The 25755-nt window shown below is 31.0% G+C and overlaps 1 protein-coding gene across 19 annotated transcripts in view; it reads left to right on the forward strand.

Annotated features, from left to right (window-relative positions):
* Nucleotides 1-25755, forward strand: part of Tm1 (tropomyosin 1) — a 190298-nt gene that overhangs the window by 94155 nt on the left and 70388 nt on the right. For all 19 annotated transcript variants that reach the window (XM_075382502.1, XM_075382503.1, XM_075382501.1 and 16 more), the window contains one exon: nt 18998-19131. In XM_075382502.1, the coding sequence (XP_075238617.1) occupies nt 18998-19131 (134 nt within the window). The remainder of the gene's footprint in view (nt 1-18997; nt 19132-25755) is intronic.

A 25755-nucleotide genomic window follows, 5' to 3' on the forward strand; every position in this document is an offset into this window, starting at 1 on the left:
ATGTAAACAGGCGTACTTAGTACAAGTTCGTGATTATATATTCTAATTTACTTTTTTTCAGTAAATTTGTAACTTTTCTTGTAAAAAGAAGTATCGGTTAGCTTCTTCTAACCGTGTATATATATGGCAGGAGAAATGAACCGTAGTATTGACGTCATCGCTAAGGTTGCTGCTGCGGCTGGCGGCCGGCTTTGCTGCGCTGCGGGTTACGGACGCTGATGAGATGTGACAGATAAAATGTTGGAGGGGATAGATTTTCTTAGATATCCAGCCAAACGAAGGCTAAGTGTCCACCATCGTGCGGCTTGTCTAACCATTCTAAACCTTTTGCCCGTATAATTGCAATTCTATATGCTTAATTTTTATTGTTCATTAACTATTATAAAACTGTGTCGTTAAGTTACAGAGAGTAATCGGAATATAGATATAGTTAATTTAATTTTAATTTTCGGGTTTACACGTAGGGACGAATCGACAAAAAACGGCCTAAGAGTTTTTATGTAAACCGTTAGGAAATTCAAATGACCGGATAGATGTTGCGAATTCATTAGCATCAGATTTTTCCTTTGTTAACAAATTAGCACAAGTGCAACGGGCAAAGTATATATTGTTTTTCTTTACTAAAAAAAATTGCTGAAATTAAAATTTTTTAAAAACCCCCGATAATTTGACGTTCCGACTTTTATTTACAATAAAAATCACACGGGCTTTTGTTTTTAACGAAAAAAAGTGTTTCTATAACGATAAACGTATGCTGTTTGTTAACTAGTTGTACTTTATGATTAATAAATCTTGTTCAGTTTTGTACTGTATTTGTTGGATAGATTTGATTTGTTGAATAAATAAAATACAGGCCATCTGTATCAGGGATACCGCGTAAGTACAGTTTCACGTGACTTGAACATGGTGTATATCAAATTGATAACGATAAGAAAACCAATTTTAGATATAGATAAAATATTTAATTTTTTAGTGAGATAAATGCGTGATTTTTTATAACACGAAAGCGAGGAGTAGTTAACATATTCCAACGACAAAAGTTAGGCTTTGAGCAAAACGTAAAACAGAAGTGTATCTTATTCGTTTCCGGTTAGTGGCAGATCGGGAATAAAATAGATGACGTGTTAAAAGTGTAGGACACTTATTCGGTCTGTTAAGATAGTCGACGGGTATCGACGGAGCTTCCCCTCCACATCATCCCTCCTCCCACCACCCTTGCCTTTAAAAGCTAGCACACACCTTATTTCGTTTTACCGATAGAAAGAACCATACCGTAAAATTTTATAAAAATTGGATGACCGGTTGGGTTGTAGTTGCGTCGTAAACAGACCATGAATCAAAAGATAGAATTAGAAAGGAACTTGTTGTTTCCTCGCTCAGCCAAAAATGGTGGGAATGCTTTGATTTAAAGCGCACAGTTTGTTAATGTTAATAATAATAATTATCATTATTGTATATATTATATTTTTAATGTTTATTAAATTACCTATCGCTACTTAAATTCTTTAAAAGTATATACTTTTAACGGATTTTCAGAAAAGTTAAACTTTTCGGCGTACCGCGTTTTCAAATTCGTTGGTAGCTGTTACACAATAGCGTGTTAGACGTAGGTAGGAAATTAAATAATTAATAAGTGAAGTTTAATACAGAATTTTAAAGCCGTTTATATAAAAAAAGAACATCGGTGAAATTCGAATAAAATTTTCTTTTTGTCTATAGACCCCGGATGCATTTTCAGATTTTTGTTTGATTGTATTATCATCGTGTTTTTTTAGCTGTTTTTGATGATGGACTGTAAGGAGATTTATGTTCCTGTATATATATATATATATATGTTTATAAAATATGAAAATTGGCTGTCAGATGGTTGTTCGCCTGCTATACGTATTTATCAACTGTATCAATATTAAAAAAATGTAAAATTTTAACTTATCTGTTGTGTTTTTATTTATGAATACGTTTAATCTGCTAAAAAGTACGATCAATTGTTATAAAAAAAGAAGAAAGAAACATAATAGTACTTATATCAAACCAGATAACTGTTTTCATGTAACTACACGACACTTCAGATTACCAGAATACGAACTCAGCGTGGTAGGTGCGTCTATTTCCTGTATAAATGGGGTAAAACACCGACGCCCTTTTGCGAGTGTGGTGAAAATCAAATTGTTAAACACATCACGGAAGTTTGTCCTAGGACAGCGTATGAAGGAACTCCTGAAGATTTCCTGATGACTACTCCAATATTAATAGCTTATATTAATTTGTTAGATGTTTGTAATTTTTGTCTGTAATTGGTGTTGTGTCTTGGTGCCATACGCTAAATAAATAAAGCCAGAAAAGGCTTTATTTGTTTTTAACAGATAACCGACCGTTACAACAATCTTTCCACCAATTTGTTTAAAATACAGTTAAAAGATTTATTTTTAACAGGAACAATCGATTAAGTTTTAAATAGTAATTTTCGCGTCCTATTCAATGTGTGCTGTTATAATTTTTCATTAACGCCTTTTATATAGTGATTATTTTTTAGTTATTTTTTTTACGTTTAATATCTTCATACCGTTATCCTTTTTTAACGGTGGAATAATGTATTTATCCATTTTTGACATATTTATTTTTTATTACACGAGGCTCATCTGATAAATTTTGTACACAAGCGTGCTACGTGCTACAAAAGGTAGTATCGAGTTGGGCGTGGCAGCATATGACAGCTAAAATCCCTCTACAAACCTGCGATAATGCGTTGAAATCCGTTTACCGGTTTGTTTTCAGTAGCAGTTAAAATGAATTCGACTACGGCCAGTATGTCAACAAGGTTCAAACAGGGCGCAGTGATCAAATTTTTAACAACAGAAAATGTAAATCTACGAATATTTTTCATCGTTTAAAAGCCGTTTACGGTAGTGAAACTGTTGACAGGGCTGTGAATATGTGGGGCTGTGAAGGTCGATCGTTCCGGAGATTTGTGGTTAATTGAAACCCAACCACCAAAGAACACCGGTATCCAAGATCTAGTATTCAAATCCGTATAAAAGTAACTGCCTTATTCGAACTAGGATTTGAATGCTGGAACTCTCGACTTCCAAATCAGCTGATTCGGGAAGACGCGTTCACCACTACACCAACTCGGTGGGTTGAAGTTTTGAGCCTATTCTGCAACCGCCATATTCGCCGGATTTGGCTCCGTGCGATTTCCATTTCTTCCCTCATCTCAAAAGTGATGTCAAAGGTAATTATTACACCACCGACGTTGAGGTGAAGCTGTAGCCACTCGGACCTGAGAAAGACCGCCAGAAGTTTTCAGTGACGGAATGCAAAAACTTGTCACACGTTGGGAAAAGTGTATCAGTGTAAACGGTGATGATATTGAAAAATAAATACTGCATTTTGTAGCTAAGCTATTGTACTTTTATTCATTCCAATATCTCTTTTCATTCTCATGTTACGTATATATTTGCAAATTTATCAGCCGAGTCTCGTATATATAGATCAGAATTAAAAAATTATTTATGTTTTCATATCTTTCAACGACTGACATTAACAGACGAGTTATTTTCCCTTTTTATGTATCGTTAGCCGTAACAAAATTGTTTTATTAGTGAAAATAATTCTTATAGTTATGTATTACATAATACGGAGTGTAACGAGTGTGATTTCTATAAATCGTGCATTTATCTTCGGCATTGTCGGGTGTGCCGTTTCTTTAAATCGGAACGTATTTTATTTTAATTATTTACTTTTTTGTTTTAACATACATAAGTGTTTCGGCAGATAAGACTTGTCATTTTCCAATTGATAAAACTCGTACTCGATGACGTTTGTTTGTAGTTAAAAAATATTTCGTACTTGCTGATAATTGAAAAAAAAAAGAATAGATATTCTTTTGTTGTTAAAACGGGATTAAAATAAACCTTTTGATATTCTGAAGACCTAATACGCGATAGCTGAAAAACAAAGTCAATAAATTATTTTAAAAGAGACTTAAACCTATAGCTGTAATTAATTTACCGTTATTTATTATTTATATTGATTAAAAATCGATTTTAATATAGTTACATAGATCTTAATGTAAGTAAACGTAGGCGGGTGACTATAACCTTGAAAAGTTAATGAATCTGTCTGATTTCCTGTTTATTTTTTTACCTAGTTCATCTAAATTGCTCATCATAAAATCAACACACACGATTATCGAATTATTCGAGTCGCCCTTACACATTTAATAACTATATTTAAAATGCTTACGTTATCTCGAATTTAAATTCGACGGCGGTTATCTTTGCTCATTCCGTATGCATCTGTAAAGGTTAACCTAATTTTCTGTGCTTAATCGATTAACGTTCAATTCATTGCCGTCTTTCGTCAGGGGCAAAGTTAAATCTAACAGCGGAAGAAACAACAAAATAGTCGGTAACGTCTTTTTATCAGTATTACACGGTAATAACGGTTTTGCAAGTAATAGTAATAGGATGTTTTATTCGGCCGAGTATTTATAGACACTATCTCGCCTGTTTTTTATTTGTTCTTTTCGAATGTATGTAATTTATTTTAATAGTGAAGTGTTTTTTGCATTTTATTTTTCGATTTTTCGAAAAAAAAATCTTTTTATGTAAAATCAATGTAGTTATCTATCTATTTCTAATTGATTTTGCAGAGGAAAATTAAAAAAAATAATTGCAAAAAGAAGATTAACACGTATAGATTTTTTTTTTTTTTTAATAAATGATATTAACTTTTTAATATCATTAAAAAGTTTTAATGATATTTTTTAATGATTAACGTATTCACCAAAATTGATTTAAAATAAATTAAATCCACATTAAAAAATCTTTTTTTTTCTTTTTTTTTACATCTGGGAGCTTCCCCATCTGTGCGGGGGTATTAAGTTATTTTAGTGACTTTATTGTTTAACTAAACAGGTTTTGAACATTAAATATTTAAAATTGCTAAAAAAAGATTTTCATTTTGGGGCTTTCATTCAAGGGGAAGCGTTCGGGTAAAATTAATTTTTATGAAAATAATACATTAGTACTGATAATAAGTGTAAAAACGTTTAAATAATACAAAGATACAACTGTAATTCTCTAAATATTACCTAGATTTCTAATTTTCTAGGAAGGGATATACATTTTTTGCTATTTTTTTTTCTTCAGTTTTTTATATTTATTTAAATTAGCTAATGAGATTTTGCTAATGATCTCCATAAAAACAATCAAATTTTGTAGGAAAAGATTTTCCCTGAAGTGCCCTGATAAAAATTTGAAATTGTATTTCGATCAAAACAGCTCAACCCCTTTGTTTTTCCAATTTTTGCAAAAATTTAATACATTCTTTCCCCTCTGAAGGTAGTACCTGTCAATGGAGTTGGAAGAAAGTCTGTCAACGAGATCCAGAATTATAAGACCAAATACAGGTCAAACTCTGTCAGACAAAAGTACATTTTTGGGCTTTGGAGCGTTGGAGTAAACAATTGTTTTTCGCGGATTATTTACACTTTAATTATTATTATTTTTTTTAAAGTCTCCATAAGGTACAAAACTTAAAAATAATGTAATTTTTTAGATTTTTTTTTGACATCTATGCCAAGTAAAATGGGCAAAAAATAATTATTGCAAAATTTGTTGTATTAAGAATATGAATCTTTTTATACTATGTAAGAAGAAAATACAAAGATAATGTTATTAAACTCTATACGATAAAATGTTTTTCCTTTATGTCGAATCAAATCGGTTTTCTCTCGGACTTTGTATCGGATCTCTGTGTGCTCCTAATTCGTGATGGAATCTCTTTGTTCATAGGTAACTGCGCCAAGATTTCCCGAAAAAGAAGTTGATATGAGAGTGTTGAAATATATATTTTGTCGAGATTCGACAACCCACGGCTCGGTAGGCTTAAAAAACTGTACCAGGCTTTGTTTTAGTGTTTCATTTAATCCTAAAAATATACAATTTTCAAAAATGATTTCTGTGCTGCTAATTGTTTTATATTTTTGAAACCTTGTAACTATTTTATCAACGAGCTTTACAGAATCTAAATCGATCTTACTTGATGTTTTCGGGTTTAAAACGAAATGCGCATGAAAACTTTTGAAAATTCAAACGAAGTTCTGTTTGGCCAGTCTTTACTATTATTATTATTTTTTTTTTATTATTAAAGAATGATGCTGCGTTACATTTATCCCGTAAACATAAGAAAGACAGCAATATTTTGCAAACTCACCGTGAAAGCGATTAAATAAGCTATTATTTTCAAATTTCCAGTCTTAAATGTTTTTATCTAATTGCATTCAGAATGGTAACCGCGTGGTTATGTGTTTCTTTCGCTGAAACTGAACAAACAACCGGTATCGATGGCGTCTTTTTCCTTTCTGGAATAAAACTGCCGACGTAATGAAAATTTTAAAGAAAGTTTTTGACTTCCTTTACAAGGACAAAAATGATAATTTGTCCGTGTTACAGTTACACTATATGTCGGGTATTATTAATAGTAGTATTCTTAGGTTTTATTCGTTTTATTTTTCATCGCACGGTGTTAGTTTTGTTTTTGCCTCGTTGTAATAAAACGGACCCTTAATCTACGTTATCAAAACCGATGATGGTATTTGAATGATCGATCCAAATTTCGTACAGTAAAGTGTTTTTTTTTTTTTGCGGGAGCGTTGAGGTGATGATCACTGTCGTACATACTAGACTTACGAAAATGGGACGAAGGCGACCTTGAATGAATGTCCTCGAGTATTTTACTGAATGGAACCGTCCGTCCGTATAACTAAACGTTCGTTGACGTTCGTTCGTGATATTTTTTCGTGTAGGTCGTCCTTCTACAAAAAAAAGAACATTTTAAATCATCGGTCGCCACTGTTACAAACTCGTTGATTTCGTTAATATTATCATATCTCCCGTTCCAAAAATTGCTATATAATTGTTTGTAAAATAATGACAAAATTTGATACGATTTACTATATACTGTTTTAATATTATTATTTTTATAATGTACTACGTAATTGCTACGTTTAAAATATTATCAATTATTGTTTAACGATTTAGTTATTTGGTATTGTTAATAAACTAATTTCTGGCCTTGACTTCTGTTTATTTATGTTTGTTGCGGTATAAAATTACAGTTTTGTTTTGTTTTTTAAACAGTATTTATGTTATGTAGGTTATCATTATGTTTTGTTTTCGTTTTTTTTTTATTTTATATTAGTTGTCGTAAAGGGTCTTTCTTTGTATATTATTACTAGTTTCCGATAAATTATTGGATTTTCTTTTTTTTTATTTCTTTTAGTACGTAAATAAATATCTGGCAACGTGTTGCATTTACGATTTTTGTAGTTATTTTTTTATGTTAAGTAACTTCTTCGTGTATACGACTCGAATATTATTTCACGAGTTTGTATATTTTAAATAATTAATATGAACTCGATTACGTAAATTTTTTATTTTATAATTAACTTTGCCCGCGGCTTCGTTCGCGTAGGTTTTGGATTTGTACTCTACAAAAAACCTGTCAAAACTACATTAGCAGTTATCTTTTCGGGTGCGAGAACGATCCTAGTTGAGCGAGCTCGCTCTGAAACAGGTGACGTAAAACTCCGATAGAGAGGCGATCTTTCAGTAGGTCGATTCCCGTCACCTTCAGAGTCCTGCCCGTGGGACATATTGATAGTCGGGAGGAAACTGAAATTTTTGGAACTCAAAATTTTTTTCTGATCGTATAAGAGCTATTTACAGAATAAACAGGCCCCGTTGTTCACAGCCGGTAGCACTACACGAGTCTCCTAGATTACAATCAATCGTTATTACGTATTTTGCGAATTAAAATCTTCATACAAAATTTTAGTCCGATTCTTGCCCTTCTAGTTGGATTTTGGAAAAATGGTGAAACATGTCCCTTTTTGTTTTCAGTTAAAAGTGTTAAAACACCAATTTTCACTGCTGACACCGTCGATTCCCGAGATGTAGAATTTTCTTTAAAAACATTGCCGATCGTAAATAGAATTTTTGAAAAGCGTTGAAAATGTTACAGTTTGATCTTAAAGAAGATTCTAAATAACAATTTTTTCGACTGTAACACCTTCGGTTTCTGAGATATAGAATTTTCATTAAAAACTAATTTGACACCCCTTATAGATGTAGTTTTCCAAAATATCTCTTTAGTGGATGCCTACGTTATAAAAACAATTACCCTCCAAAATTTACCTACAAAGCGGTTTGAGCTGTGCGTTGATGAGTCAGTCTGTCAGGATACATTGTCTAATATATATATAAAACTGTGTGTAATTATTGCTGACCTGATCAAGGTTTCTCTTGATCTAATCGAGCAAATGCTGGGGCAGTTCCTTTTTACTTTATCCGTGGAGTATCGTATGTACCCATCTCTGACGTTATCTATGAAACGTATAATTTTGTACCGATCGGAGTAAAAGGTTTATTTATTTATCTATACGTTGACGTGATCAACGTTTCAAGTTTCATTTTCAACCACGGAACGGTTCGTTCCAATAAATGCTTTTAGACTTATCGATCGGCAATTCGTTAGTTTTTTCTTTCATTTTATTAACGGATTTTGTAACTAACCGTGACTTAACGTCTCTGTATTATCGGGAAATAAGACAATTTGTCTTCTATTCCCGAAGTTGGGTTTACTTATAATGAAGGAAATAAATGTTATTAGCATTTTAATAATATGCGGTATGCTGCTGTGTTTTCTGCGAATCGATGGAAGTTATAAATAATAAAACAAATATTTTAATCGGTTGGTTTTTTGGTTTTCAAATTAGATACGTGAAGGATTTACAGAAATGAATCATTGTTTTATTTCGTGCCGTTTTTCGGTTTAGTAAAAGAGGATGCGAGTAAATTTCCGGTTGTACTTATTTATTTTCAGAATTGAATCGAATTTGAATTAATGTGATCGAAGGTTATTAGTTAATTAAATGCGTTTTTTTTAGAGTTTGTAATAAGTATGCGTTTCTAATTTGCATTTATGTTTATTTTTAATTTTGTTAAACATATCGCGTCCTTTAAAAGAAAATATGATTTAATTTAATCGCGAGGAAAGGAAGAAGAGTACGTGGAAGCGCAAATACATTGTATAAAAAAAATAAATTAATTAATGAATAACGGGTGCAGGATTTAATTGTTTCCGTTTATCTGTGTACGTCGTTTACAGGAAGTGCCAGTTTTGAAGAGCATTGTACTGTGCTTAAATAATGGCTCGATTCAAAAACAGAGACAAAGGTTTTGTAAAATACAATTCTTTTTCTATTAGGAAATTTTAAGTGTGATATTTTAACTGAACGTTTGATTAATAATCCCGCTTTATTTTCGGCTACTGCAACCAGATAACCGATCTATTTACCGCTAAAATTATTTCACAAATAATATTACAAAAATTTTTAAAAACTTGCTTTATACATTTTAGTCAGACATAATCAAATTATTATCATACATTGCCTGAGTTTAAGGTTTAATTAGTAGGTTAATTTGGATTTAAAACCCCGCGTAGTCGTTTTGCAGATTTTGCAATTTTTTTTTTACATCCGAATCCTCAATTTACCCCCGTACGAGGGGATGTTTGCAATTGCAAAAGTAATGGTGGAATATTGTCAACCGATCTTAGTAATTGTGCAAAATTTCATCAATCGGCAATGTCAGCAAGTATGTTAAATTAAGGATGTAAGATTTGAGGACAAATATGAAAAAAAATTGACAAACCATTGTGAGTTGAAATCAATCAAGTAAAAAAAAAACAACAAATAGTTATGTAGTTTTGAATTTTGTACGATGGGGTCAAAACAAAAAATGCATGAGTACTATGTTTAATTTCCTTAATTTTTTCATTTTTGAAGTTAGGAATTGCCGTGGTAGATGTTGTGAATTTATTACAAGTTTTCTCGTTTTTCAACATTATTAGAAAAATAATAAATGTATTCGGTTTCTAAATTTTTTTTTTTTTCTATTCTAAATTTTTCTTTTTTGTTTTACGAAAGATATTAATAATAATAAAATGATGGGGACCGTAAATAAGTTTTCTACCGGTTAAACATAGAAAAATGAAATTTAATAATTTTCCGTACCTCGAAATAATCTGTTCTTCGGTTTGAGACCACCATACTACCAAGCATCCTTGTCGGACAATTCTAGCATTTTAATTAAAAGAAATATGTTTGTGAAACATTATTTAAATGGGCGTTGATAAAAAAAAATGGACGTAAAAAAAGTTAGGCTACAACCGTCATATAAAAAATTGAGTTTATATAATATTTTCCATACTAGTTTCAAAAGTGCTTTGTAATACATCCCGAGTAACTGTGTTAATTTCACTTTTTTTTAATTTTCTTTTTGTATTACGTTAAAGTAGTAGTCCCATACCGAAAAGTAGTTATTTTTGGAGTAGAAGCATTTGTTAAATGTTATTTTATTCTTTGTTTGTTGGTGTTTCACTGTTGGATCAGTTATTCCAGAATTTGTAGATCGCTTGAAACTGAATATGATAAACAGTAAATGGTTACCGTTTTGGCTAAATTTGTTTATCGTTACCCGAGGTTTTTACATTAAAATTTTTGTTTTTCAATAGTCTTTACAATGTCACACTCGTACCGTGTCCGTTTAATATTTTCGAGTTGTCCTCCCTCCTCGGGTACTTGTCATTGTGGTGGTCTTGTATCAAAAAATCGTCGTTTTGAGTCGGGAACATTTTTTTAATTTCTCTATGTTTAACGGTTGTTTTTAAAGTTCTTAAAATTAAAAACTCGATTATATATCATTGTTATTTTATAATTAAGCTTCCATTGTAACGCTAATTAAAGACACGTATGTAATACGGCTATATTAAAAAAATAATATTTATTGTTCGTAATGTTGTAGGCTTTTTGTACAGTCGTAAAACTCCGTGTCGTTCATTGTAAGTACAGTAGTGGCGCATCGAAGTTAAATTGCGATTTAACTTGCTTTTTCTGAGCTCGGTCCACAGAAAAATGTTCTTTGAGAAGATAATTTAATATAAAATTAGTTTTGTTGATAATGCGATGCGTAACAATAATTGATAATTGCATAATATATAATCGCGAATAATCGATAGTGTAATACAAAAGTATATGCGCCTCCATAAAGGAGATTAACTGTGACCCAAGATTAGTTTCTCTAGCGTGTCTGGCGTAGGATATGTCGTCAGGTTTGTGTACTAAACGTGTTTCGGTTACAAGTATCTTAACATAAAAAAGAGGTCATAACAAGTCTAAGTTTATTAGTCCTTTTCTCTCTGGACCGTAACTAGCCGAACTGAATTTTCATTCATTCGTTGTGTACCAGTCGATAACAGAATCCAGTAATGACGTAGTTCGTATCATCACGTCGGGTTTACGGTATCGATTTTTCGTCGTAACATTTACTCGTGGAGCTGTATTATTAAAAAAGTATGTTGTTTTTTCTTATTTCAAGTTACGTTCGAATAACATTTTGAGGATGCCTTTTAGGTAGATTTCATAAGAAAGCTACCTCTTGTAATGGGTACCGTGATCCGACTTATGGAAAATTTCGACATATCTTCGCGTTTCACATCTCCCAGACCCCAAAACTACCGTCGGTTCAAAAGTTTGTATACATATATATTTCATTTTCTTGTCGACACGATAAATGGATACATAAAATATAACGACCCAAAATCTCAGTCGAGTTCGTTAATGGGCAGAATCAGACCATGGAGGGAAGAAATGGGGTGATTTTTGGAAAAAAATTCGCTGTAACTGTTTTATTAAGTAAAATATCGAATTTATTTAAAGTTCTTACTATTTTTTTGGATAAGGGCCTAAAATTTATCTAAGTAAAGTTTTTTGATATCACCAACCATCGGCCCAGGGGGTGAAAAAATTAGTTTCGAAGACAAAAAGTTATACCTCCCTTAATAGTTACAGTATCGAATCGGTTTAAAGTGGTCGTTAATCATATAAAAATTACATAAAACCTTTATCTGAAACAATTTTTAATGACCAACCAATTACGGCAAGGGATGACCAAAATGTTCCTGGAAATGTAAGAAGATGGGGCTGTCGTATGCTAAACATGTACAACTTTTTTTCACATGCAACCATTGTCGTATTGAGCAAATTTGAACTTTTTCTTAACTTTTAAGGTGGGAATTTTTTTTATTCCCTACTAAGCACCGGTGAAATCTACCTCCGCCTTCCGGCATGCCGATAGGAATTTTTTTAATTTATTGTCGGCGATGTTTCCTTACATCTGTTAAACCGTTAAATTTTAAACTTTGTTTTGATGTTAAACTAAAAGAACTCGAATTAATTCCCTGTTATCGGTAGATAAAATTTATTTTATTGTATGCGTGTTTGAACACATATTATTTTTAATGTTATACAGGGTGTTGTACAGGCGTGTCTGTGAGAACCGTCATCGTTGTTCCGGTGTGTGGTCGTACCGTTTGTTGTACTACTGTCGCTAGCAAAACTTCGGTACTGTTTTTGGTGTTTGGGCGAGGCGCTTTTAAAACGCTTACTACTGTTGCTGTTTATGTTTTTATTTCCGAGGTTAGCTTCCTGCTGTCACTATTAAATTAACGAAATTTCCCCGATACCACATCTTCCCCGCCCCCTCGCTCGTATTATTATAACCGTAGTCGTCAATGATTCTAATACAGGCCCGCTTAGAGGCACCACAAAATTTAATATGTCGACCGTTTTCATTCGTTTTAAACATCTTGATTGTTGATTTAATCCTCCCTCCTCACTCTCATCCTTTTTTCAACGTTCTCATTATTACATTTTATACGAATAGCCTTCTATATAAAATTTAGTCTTTCTATTTTATGTAACTAATATCGGTTTACTAAATTCGTATATTTATTTTAGTATACGAATTTTAATTAAAATTCGTAATTAAGATCTAGTTATCATATTTTAACACTTGTATCTGAGTGTTACTTATTTTTAAGCAGGTCTCCGTGGCGCAAGTGTCTCTGCCTTTCATCCAGAGGTCTCGGGTTCGAATCCCGGTTAGGGATGGCATTTTCACACGCCCAACAAATCATTCATCTCATCCTCTGAAGCAATACCTAACGGTGGTCCCGGAGGATATACACGTGAAAAACCTAGTCCCTTCGTCGAACTTCGTTCGTTCGAACCGAATTCCCTTTTTTTCCCTGTGTGTGTATTCATGTTCCCTGTGCGTTCAGAGTTCATGAACGAATTCGGTCGTCCCTCGTGTTGTATTAATTTATGCACCGCGTTCGCTGTGTATTTGGAGGGATCGAACCGTACTTCGTCAAGAGTTTTCATTTCTGTGCTCTTGGAACGGTGTATTTCATAATGTCGGACTGCGCAATTTTCACGAATCCATATTTCCTAACGGATTTTATCGAAGCTATCGGCAGTTCACATATTTGTAGTAATTAAAAGCGATTGCTGCGAGGACAGCACAAGGCCAAGGCGCAACGAGGCTTTTCTTTTACTCATGACTCGTAAAAAATCTCAAACGCATTTAAATTTCTCGAAGGCTAGGATTGAAGTACTGAAACGGTTTTCGTAGAGAATCAAGAAAGGTCATCTTAAATCTGCAGCGTCTGAGAAAAGAATTTATGAACATAAATTGTGATGCTATCAAATTTTATCAGTCGTTCATATCGGAGAATTTTTTTTTTAAGATACAAGCAAAAGATCGTTGTTTTTACTTTACTGTGGGTGGAGAAAATGGTACACGAATATGTTTTGCCGATCCGAGTTGGGCCAGGCGAGTTTCCCTACCGTATTGGTCGCTTTAACGACATCCGCCTGTTTATGCCGAGCATACGTAGAATATAATTGAAAAATTAAATATACGAGTTTTTACTATTACGAGTATATATTCGTAATAGGGAGAGCTTTGTGCGTATTCTTCAGGAATCGTCAGAATATGCTTCTTACAAAAGAAACATTTTACTGATTACCGGTTGGGTGCGTTACGTAAACGTTTTAACTTGAAACTGTGCATGCATATCGTTTTACAAGAAATTACGGATTCACATAAGGTGGTATTTAATTTTGTGAATTAAATGGAACAGAGGAAACGAGGCGTTCATGAAAAATTTAATCTTTAGTAATATGTTGACATTTTGTTTCAACGTTAAAACGAACTTCCTGACACCTCAATCTAGGCCCGTAAAAATCCACGTAAATCTTCGGAGCACGTTCAAGTTCACGCAGGATATCCTCGACGCCATAAACTATAACGTAATCCGGAGTATACTTGAAAGTTTTCTGTTGTCTAGTAATAGTAAGACGATGTTTTCGCTTCTGGCTAGACGTTGAACCATCACACTTAAGCGTAGAATTCTAGAACCGGTTTCCGAAGTCGGTAGGTCGGCCTAACCCTGACCCTACTGTATGGTCACCTAATTCCCCGGATTTGACACCACAGATATATTCCATCCTTATTGACAAATCTTGCAAAATCAAACAAAAACAAAAATCGAATCGCCCGCCTCGCTAATAGCGGCGTGACCCGATGTGCGTCGGCAAAAAATCGATCTTGGGTGGAATGTTTGCCGTTTCGTCAATCGCGCACGCATACAGAAAAAAGTAGTGTTGTATAATGAATGATTGCTCAGTTGTACATTTTTTCACTTGACTTTAACGGGACAATTTTTAACTAAAAAATTAATTTTCACGTAGACAGTATTCGATTCCATTCACAATCGAAAAGTTATTGAAAAACAAAATAATAAATATTTCCTCATTCCACTCAGTGCATTAGACGCGCTGTCTTTCTGTGTTTGTCGTTTTTCCTACATTTATCTTTGAATTTTTATCAATACGCTTTTGGCCTAATTATTTTCTTGCGAGAAAACGTTTTTTTATTCGGGCAGTTTTTTAAGGTTATTTTAATTAAAAATTCACCGTTTTATTTTTCATATTTAAATTTTGACAATTTGAAGTCTGTCAAATTAACGATTAGTTTTTGTTGTTTTTTTTTTAATGCGACACAGACATTTAAATACATTTCTAATTATAATACGTAATCATTATCTATATATTATTTTTAATAATGTGCCTATCGTTTCGGAAAGTTTCCAATTATTTATTTATGATAAATTAATTATTAGAACATTTGAATTTAGATATGCGCTTGAAAAATATTAGGATTATAAACGAAACGTTCTGTAAGTTAGGTTTAAATATGGCCTATAAACTTTATGAAACTATATATATCTTTTTTTTTCAGATAACAATTTCATTAAAAATTAATTTTTCCTTTGTTTATTCGTTAGATTTCAATGAAATTTAATTACTTGTAAAACTCGTAGTTTAAGACTACAAATGAAATTGCGGGGATCTATTTGCCTATAGCGTGTACTAACTAGGAATCAGCATTTTATTCGAGTTTTACGTTTGTAGGTCTACCCGGCTTTGTATAAAATCGAAACTAATGGATAACTACGTCGGGATGGCGCCATTCTGTTCATCGAACGGCGTCTTGGCGCACACCAACCCTCCTGTTGCTTTTCTCCCTATATAATTATATTTCGCGATTCGGCCAGATAGTGTACATAATATATATATATATATATATATATATATATATAGTCTGGAAACGTCTTAATTATAGAAAACTGAGTGTAACTATATTACCAGAATTAATTTACTTGGTTACTGTATAAAAGAAATTACTCTGAGTTGTGTTTGAAATTATTGTCAGCCATCTTGAATCTTCCTTATTGAGTTCACCTTTATTTTTTTAAATGGAGCCTATAACTTTTTTTTTTTGTACTGCATTGGGTTTATTAAAATGATTTTCGCATAATTGTTGGATCGTTATGTCATGTTTAATTATATTCATTTATCAAAATCTAAATATGTTAAAACTAGACACATAAATTTGAAATATTGAAAATTGTAGAATTAGTGTCATAAATGTAATCTATTTTTATACATAATGACGTTAATTTGCAGTAAATGGTTATTTTATTATTGTGAATATATATACAGTTGTTTTACTATTAAAATTTAATTAAATATAATAGGTTTCATTAAATTAAAGCCTTTCAGTGTTTTGTCTTATGTTTATTTTCAATTTATAATTCCACATTTTAGTTCAGTTTTTACAGTTAAGAACAGTACACTATTTAACGGAAAATATGCTAATCGAGTAATTTTGGTTGTCTGTTTTTTTTTCTGAGTCATGATATTTATTATGCTCTCTGCTAACCAAATACCATCATTGGCCTGTTTTTTGTTCAATGTCTCCAGATTAGATGGCTGATTTGGATGAAATTTGGTACAGTGATTGAGAAGTAATTAATTAAAATGATTGAATACATTTGTATATACTTTTCAATAACATGAAGATACTTCCTTTTGTCTTGTTTTCCCCTATATTAGATTTACCTTATACTTCAATTCATTCATTGTACAGATTGAGGTTATTATTGGAACACACACATACACACACACACACACACACATGGAGAGAGAGAGAGTGAGAGAGAGGTTGTGTTATTAGTATAATGTATTGATACCCTTTGTATCCCAGATACTTCATCTTGCAAGATCAGTTATTTATAAACAGATCTTCTGATAGCCTAGATCTGGATATCTACATTGTATAGTTATCATTATGTTAATTGGGAAAATTATTCTGTTAATCACATCTCTCATTAAATTGTAGCAAAGTTATAATGATGATACAATAAAACAATTCATTACAAATATTTTTTTATCTATTTATTAATTAATCTTAAGAATGTGGAGTGATTAGTAGGAAGCAACAACACACCTGTTTTGTTTGTATATTGTCGCATGATTGTATGTTAAACTTATTATACAAACAGGATGTGATATATTTTATTTGTTTATTTATCGCAATATTCTTTATTTTATGTGTGTCATTTATTTATTTATTAGTATTAATTATCGAAAGGATGGGTACAATGGTATTGATTCATTCATACAAGATGATAATAGATACAGTAGACCTTGTTTAAACTTTCACATTTTACAAGAGAAAGTTTAAGACTTGTTCTCATATCGTCTGAATTAATATTCTCCTTATCCATTGCTGTAGTGCACCTGTGGATATAAAAGTGTTTGTTAATTGTAAAAATTACATCCCTTTTCGTAAAACTATTTATTGTCATCCAGATTAAAAACATGATATAACTACTGAAAATTTATTTTGTATTCTCCCTGTGCAATCGATAGTCAGGACAAATTATGAAGCAGGTGGTTGGTGATCGAGTTCAAATGCTTACTCAGAAGCTTGTAGTATGGTTTTATTTGGTCAAAACCTGCGCAAATAGTATTGTTCATGAAGTGATAATTTTCTTTATGTGGTCAAGTTAGAAACGTATAAGAATGTTAATTAATCACGACAATAAATGGTGGCCATGAAATAAAATCTCAGAACACATTTGTGTTAAAATTTAACTGGCGTGCTCTTTAGTTTGCTGACCCACATTAGTTTAGAGCGATATGCCTCAATTTTTATGGATGTGGGGTTGCAGACTATTTGTTTTACTATAGTATTATGTGACTTATTGTTTTTTGTGGTAAATGGAACTCTTAGAAATCACATTTACTGTGATCAAATGATCTGATAAAGAAACAGGAAAAAGTGGAACAGCTAAGGGGCACTAAGTCACTAGTTTTTAATGTGATTGTTCTTTCCCAGATCAATTTTTTTTTTATACTAAAAAATTTCATTGTGATTATTTCCAGTTGATTATAAAGTATTACTAAAGATCAATAGAACCGAAATTCTTTGGGACCAAGTTGTCACTGAATGTTTTGTTAGCACTATTACTCATATTTAATGTGTGTTTATTTATTTGTTTTTTTTTTTTTTTGCTGTTTTCCTGTCAGGCACATACATTAGACTTACTTTAATTTTAATCAAAATAATTAAATCACTGCATCATCACTAATCTCAGTTGTTAACTTTAATTAATTACCTTAATTTTGTTTCTAGTATTTGATAATATGGGTTTTTTTTTGGTAATTTTTCATTTTTCCAGCCATATAGTTGTACTGTACAGCAGCAATGCAGTATGCTATATAATGGAAAGTCAAATTTTGCAAATCTTGATGTTTATGACTCTTCTGACAAAAAAACAACACAATTTAGTGTTGAAAAATTCTGGTAGAGTTTATATTCATAAGAGTATATATATATATATATTGGCCTGGATTTTTTTTTATATATATCATGACCAACAGACCAATTTGGATGATTTCTTTATATCAGGCATTCATGCCATGTAATTTTGGTCACAGTAGATCAAATGGGCAGGGAGATACAGGTCTTAATCTCAAAATTCGACTCAAAAGATAGGAAAATATTTACAAATTAAATGCCTCGTAGATTGCTAAGATATTTTCTGGAAGTAATCATCTTATTCAAATCCCTATAAAGGGATGGTGGCAAACAAAAGAAAACACTTTTTTTGTCATTTCTGGACTTGGTGTTACTTTTGTAAAATTTTCTGTTGCATTAATATGTCACTTGAGAATAATAAGCCTACCCTTTTTTGCCTTTTTTTTAACGTAAGATTTCATACTAGATTAATAGATTTTATGAAATTCTGTATGGTGACTTTTGAATACAGGTCATTTATGACATTTAATTTTCGTTAAAATTGGTTGAGGGAGGGAATATATAGGTCATTGTGATTCCTACCTCCAAAAACTTTTCTCAACAACAGAAGAATTATTTTTTTTATTTGAATGTTTACATCGTTTAAAGTTTAATTTAAGTTTTCTCTTAAGTAGTCTATTCAGGGCAAAGCACTTTGTAACCTCTTTATCGGCTTTAATTTTAAACATATTCTGACGAAAACAAAATGGAGGTAGTAAAAAATGTCAGACCTCTTACCAGAAATTGAAGCAGAAACCATATAGTTTTGAGGCAAGCATGCTCCTGATTGTTACACTTATTAGTCAGTTAATTATTATCCTTTCTTTTTTTTTTTTTCTAAAGAATTAGATGTATAATGTGTAATTGTTATGTTGTAGGCTGAGAGTGAGGTTGCCGCATTGAATCGTCGTATCCAGCTGTTGGAAGAAGACTTAGAACGTTCAGAAGAACGTCTTGCTACTGCAACTGCCAAACTCGCTGAAGCTTCTCAAGCTGCCGATGAATCAGAGCGGTAAGTATATGATTGTTGTGTAAATATTTATTGAATCATAAATATAATATATTTTTAAAATTAATTCAGATGAATTTATAAATTTAATTACAATGTGTTCTTGGTTTTACAATATTGTCTATATTCCTTCTTTTTATCCAGCGATTATTATCATACTTGGGATATGGTTAAATATCAAAACTGTTTTATTATTTCCTGTTTTCTACATAAATATATTTGTTTACAGGAAAAGTATATTGTAAAGAAGAATAGTGTTAGCATTGGCCTTATAAAAAAAAAAATGTTATAAATATTCTTTGCTCTGAATTCTTCATATAATGTCATTGTTTATGGTTTTTGTGGTGACTTTGTTTGTATTTGTGGTTTTGTACATGCTCTGTTACTGATTAAAAGAAGAAATTTCTTATTGTTTTTATTTCTTTTTTTATTTAATAAATATTCAGTTTTAAATATGTTTACACTGTATTATATTAATTTCCTTTTTTCATATCGAAAAAATTAGTTTACGATTGTCTAATTTGTAATATTCTGTGAACATGAAATCATGCCAGTATTTGTGTTAGTATTGAATTGGTTATATGACTGGATTAAGTTACACTCAATGAAATACCAGTACAATACTTTATTTAATTTGTGAATTACTCTAAATACCAGTACTTTTTTTTCTTTTAATTAATATATATTCTGGCTTTTCAGTTGTCAAATGATTACTGGTTTCATTCCTCATTTCATTAGTATATTGTGTTAGTGAAATTGTATAATCAGACTCCCTGATCACAAACAAAATAGCAATTTTGTTTGTGTATTTATTAACCTGAAGATTAATTTGATCTCTCAAGTAATTCTACTAGTAGGTACTACCTTAAGCAACATTGGAAAGGTTATAAAATGACCAGTTCCCCATCAGAAACTTGGATTGTTGGCCAATGATTTAGTCAAATAAAAATTATTGTATGAAGACATTATTTATTCTACAACTATTATATTTTTAATGCTGAAAAAAAAGTGGAGAATGATTTTTTTAATGTATGTTGTTTATTTACTATGCAGCAGATTTTCTAATTTTATGTAAAAAAATTTTCTATTGATAGCTTATTTTAGATATTACACAGTACTTTTGGGCTGATAAATCCCAGAGTATACTTCATCTTAAAGGTGATGATTTGTTGTTGTGTTAGATTCATTTTTGATTTCAAGCAGTGACAATTCTTAACAGCAAAATTAAAAATGTACTTTCAGAGTAGCATTAAAGTTAAATCTGTATTTCACTGCAATTTATGACCCTAACAAGACACCAACATTTTTTTTTGTAGCAGATAAATAATTTTTTTTTAAGACAAATAAATCACAGTATGACACATTAATTTCAAATAATAGATTTGGGCTTTCCCCCTCATTAAATTTTTAACTGTGGAATAAAACCTTCCAGGTGTGGTTCAAGTACTACACTTAATGGGCAGGGGTACCACACAAGTGTTACTTTAGCCTTTGTTTTAACTTGAACACTCAAAAGAAAATTCAATAGGGTATTTTTTTTAGCAATGCAAATTCTTCATCGTGAAAGGATGTGTCCAAACGGTTATGTTATTAAGTGCAAGGTTTGATCATTGGCAATATAATAAAACAATGTGCAGAATGGAAATCTGTCTGGGTAATTTGGATGTGGTGGGACAATTTATTTTCGATAAGATTGCATCAATCATTTTTTATTGCTGGTGTAAGGAATACATTGCAACCAAATTCTGTGCTGATCAGCTCAGCATGTGAATGGAAGTGATTTCAGATTAGATTATGTGCAATAGATATGTGTTCATTCTTTAATTACTATTCTGGTCAGGATGGGTGGGCCACCAAGAAATCAATGAATTGGGCTTCTCTGGGCAGAAACATAATGTAGGCTGAATTTATCATACTTGGTGAGTGTTTGCAAAACAAGTGAGTGTTTCTTATATGCTACACTAGACTGGTCTTAGTAATTGCTTAGAGGTGATAACAGCCAGCATTCTACTGGGCACAAATATTATATCTGTAGATCACAAACATACGAGAGAATGTAAACTATCCCTGGAATGTGGTGCGAATAGTAGTGTCAATCATTCAGAGAAGTTCTTTGATCATATTATAGTGCTCATACTGAAAGATTGAAATGCTTTGAGGTGTTGCAAAATGTGGGAACAATCAAGGATCTCTTGACATAGAGGGCAATGAGAAATTTCTATTTATACGAATTTGCATTGAGAACGTGTCACAAATGTGTGAATTTGCATGATCAAATGCTACAAGATAAAGTGGCATATTATATCCCTCCTAAATAACAGATAAGCGGTTTGTTTGATTACGGCGTTAGTAATAGCTGTACATGTATTGAAGACATTCCATAAAAGACCCCCTTCCACTAATCAACAGTTTTGTTGATTCAGATTTGCTGTTATTTATATGGTAAATCTGATGTACAATTAAAAAGGTACTTTTGAAAAGATGATACTGTATTTACACAGCTTATCTTACTGTTGCTATAAATTGTTATATTCGATTCCTGGTAGATAAAATACTATGGGTCTTGTGTGACATGACTTGTAATACATATCTTACTTAAAAACATGTAAAAAGTATGAAAATTAAAATAAATAAACACTGTAGTGATTTATTTAATGGATCTTTAAAAATATTATTTATTACATGAACAAATTTATTTCAAAATTAATATCTTATTTTGGAGCTGCAAATTATTAATATGGAAAGGTTTTATTTGAAATATTTTCTTATATCATAAAATGTGTAATGTTAATAATGCTGCTTTAATGTAGAAAATAATTTACAAGATGTACTGACTGTACTCTAAGCAGTAGGCGGTATGATATCATGTAACTTAAACTGTTGAAGCTATTTTTTAATGACCACTGATCCTTTGTTGTCAGTAGCGGTTAATTTTGATGATTAGTAATGTAACTTATTGAAATCAGTCAACATCATCTCAAATGTAATGTGAGAGAAGAGTTTTCTTTTCAACATGAACATTTGCAAAAAAATGTGTCGGATTCTTAAAAAATTTGCTGATACTGGAGTGAATTTAGGGAAGGACTAGGAGCGAATTGATTAATGACAAGTATAAGTAAATAAATCTTAATAATAAAAAGTATAGATCACATCATAAATGGGTAGATAAGCAGCTACTACATGGACAAAAAACAAGCTGCCCCAGCATTTACCTGAAAGATATGCAGAAAACAGTTTTAACAAAATTTTAATTAGTATTATTTAAAAATTCATTAACAGCAATATTGTTTATGTAAAAGATTTTTCAACTGTATTTAAAGTTAAAAATTGGTGTAAAGATTTCTTTTTTCTTTTAATGGTTTGGTAATGGCAATGGAAGCATAAGAACCCCGTCTCCTTTCTTGTAAACCAATGTATTATGCCAAGTTATATACAATTTGTTGTCTTATTTTTTCAGAATGTGACCATTGTTCTTCTTAGCAAAGATTATTGCACATTTATGAATACAAATGAGGATAATTTTATATTTTTAAATATCAGTCCATGTAATTCATACTTTTATCCTAGAAAAAATGATCTGACAGCCCATTTTTGTTATCTTAAAATTCTGACTTTTTGAGAAAGCCCTAAGAGAGATGATATTATACTTTAGACAGGATTACATGTAGGCGTAATAATTATTTATTAATGACGACAAGTTTGGTGTTTTTTAAGGTCCTTCAAAGTATAACAGTATGGTTTGATTTTATTACAAACAAAAAAAATGTTTTTCTAGTAAAAAAGAGATTTCTTTTTACAGACAATAGAAATACTATGGTTATCATTAATGGAGATTTTATCCACATGATTACCAATGTTACATCTACCTAAGATGCACATAAAGCTACTTTATCCATATTTAAACTTAGATGGTTCTAATTCATCCACAAGATAATTTTTTAAATACAGATGCAAGTACAGTCGTATCATCTGCAATGAGGTAATAAGGATTGTTCAAAATTGATGCAAATCATTAATAAATGATCAATCGGTTTTGTATTTCAAAAGATAAATAATTAATTGTTTCTGATTTGGAGTTCCTGTTTAAGAAAACTAGTTATGGTTTAATTACAAGAAAATTATATACATAAAAGGTTACACTACGTTGAAATTATAAGTTTTTTCTCTTCCTTTGACGCTTTTATGTATCATTACACCAATTCTAGGGAGGCTTAAAATTCATGTATTTTGTAAAACCAATTGCTCTTAAGAAGTGTCACTGCATTCAATCATTATTTGGAGTTGTTTATTATATTGTTTTATATTTGAATGAGTGTTTTTACATTTAGTTAAGAAATTAAGCATCATAGTAAAAGGTATGTATTCTGTGCATGCTTCATTTTAGTTTTTTGTGTTTAAATGTAACAGCTGTTTAATGTTTTTGTATTTCACACTTACTTATTGTATTTTCTAATAGTGATAGATTTCACTAGATTAATTATTTTCCTAATGTATAATTTTACCTGGAAGAGATTGTTTTCATATCATTTACCCGTGGACCATGGATAAATGATATTCATGGCTGATATTGTTTATCAGACGAGGGGTCAAAAAGACTGTATCTCTTCAAGGTTAGGTAAATTTTTTCTGATACTTTAATATCTTCTTAGATAGCCAAAATACTTTCTTATGATTTTTGCTTCCCCCTAACCGAGAAAAAAATGTATTTTTTCGTAGGGCAAGAAAAACTTCTTTCTTTGTCATTTCTGGATTCAAAAATTACACTTTGTACCGATTAGATAATAACATTAGTCACATATCAGTAATTTCATTCAGAGTGGTGGATAATAAGCTTAATTGTTTCAACCTTTTTTCATCAGTCATCATCATTTTGCTTGATATCTTGAGATGGATTAATGGATTTTTATGAAATTTTGTACAATGACTTGTAAAAACAGGTAATTGATTCAATTTAATTTTGGTTACAATCTGTCAAGCAGATGGGAAGGTACAATGGTTGGCTCTATAACTCATATTCAAAGAATAGAATAATTATTTTTTATGCAGTTTTGTGCTTGCATTCTTACATACTTTATCATTCCACCAAATTTCTCTCTTAAGTAGTAGGATTCTCTTAAGAGTCGTATAACTTTCTTAGCAATGCCTGGAAAGTTACACATCTACACTGACTTATTTAATGTTGTATCTTGATTCAGTCTAAATTTAATTATGCCGTAATTTTGATCTTGTACAGTCTATTTATATATGCACATTCTACCTAAGTCATGTAATTTTTTTGTTATTAAAAATTGTACGATAACGTTTTCAGTTATTTAATGGCTGTTACATTTTTATAACCGCTTTTCTGTCATCAGTTATAAAAGCATTATAAAGCATCATTATTGCATACTTGCAATTTTTTCCTTTTTTAACAATTCTTTAAACTCACATGTTTAATTTTATTGTATCAAGTATATAATTAAGAAACTTAAATTGTGCATTATCAAATTACATCCTTTTTTCTTCTTTTTTTTAAGACTACTTTCTAAGTATTATTTTTGTTTTAAATTAACCAGTATTAATGCTGTTCTTAAATGATAACTAAGTTACGTATTATTTATTAACATTGTTAGCTTTATAATAACATATTAACTTTTTCAACCATTAACTATCAATATATTACGCATTTAAAAACAAGCATAAAATTGTAATTTGTGTCTTATTTTATGAAGTATGATCTCATTTGCCATGTTGTATGTGCTGTCTAGAACAGGAATTTATTAACTTTTTTTTAATGTTAAATGAATATTTTTCTTCATATTTTAGCCGCTTATCTGAGAAATAAATTAATTTATCTATTTTAAATGTCGTAGAGCTATCTATCAGTATACAATACATCATCTAGGCTTACTGCCTTAACCTAGAATTTTATTTTATTCATTGAGATTCTAATCATTTCTTATGCATACAATTTTAACTTAATTTATTTGACATTGAATTTGTTAATAGTCAAAATTGAGGTTAAGATATTTATCGATTTTTAATACTACATATGCTTTTAATTCCTTATAGGAATAGAAATGCCATATAAATAAACTGATGATTATTTTAGTTTATTATATCCACCAAAGTTATTGTAAAATAGACACAGACCTTGTCAAAAAAATGAAGCCAGTTTATGTTTATAAGTGGCTTTTATATGTGTCATAAATGTTCCTTATTATCTAATCAGCTTTTATAGGTCTTTATTACTGTTATGCCTTAAGTAGTGGATAATAAGCTTATCTTAAAGAACTAAATAAATCATATTTTTTAATGTATAATTTTTATTGAAAAATTAAGCATACTTTGTGTTGTATTTCCCCCCCGATAGGGCTTTATGGTACTGTATAGCAGGCAATATTCTTAAAACATTAGAAAGACATCTTTGCAATAAATAGATTTTATTTTGGTAAAAAGTTGGAACGTGTACGTAAGCACATGTGTGTATACATATAAATAACAAATCTCAATAGTGTACATAGTATGCGATAGGCCATCTATAAAGATATCTGGTTTCAGTTAATTTGATACGAGTGTGTATCAGCGTAACAACTGCATAAGACAACAAGAGTGAAATGTGTTAGATAACTGATAAGGGCTGGTGGT

The sequence above is a fragment of the Lycorma delicatula genome, chromosome 1 (genome assembly GCF_047948215.1).
Source record: "Lycorma delicatula isolate Av1 chromosome 1, ASM4794821v1, whole genome shotgun sequence".
NCBI classification, from domain to species: domain Eukaryota; kingdom Metazoa; phylum Arthropoda; class Insecta; order Hemiptera; family Fulgoridae; genus Lycorma; species Lycorma delicatula.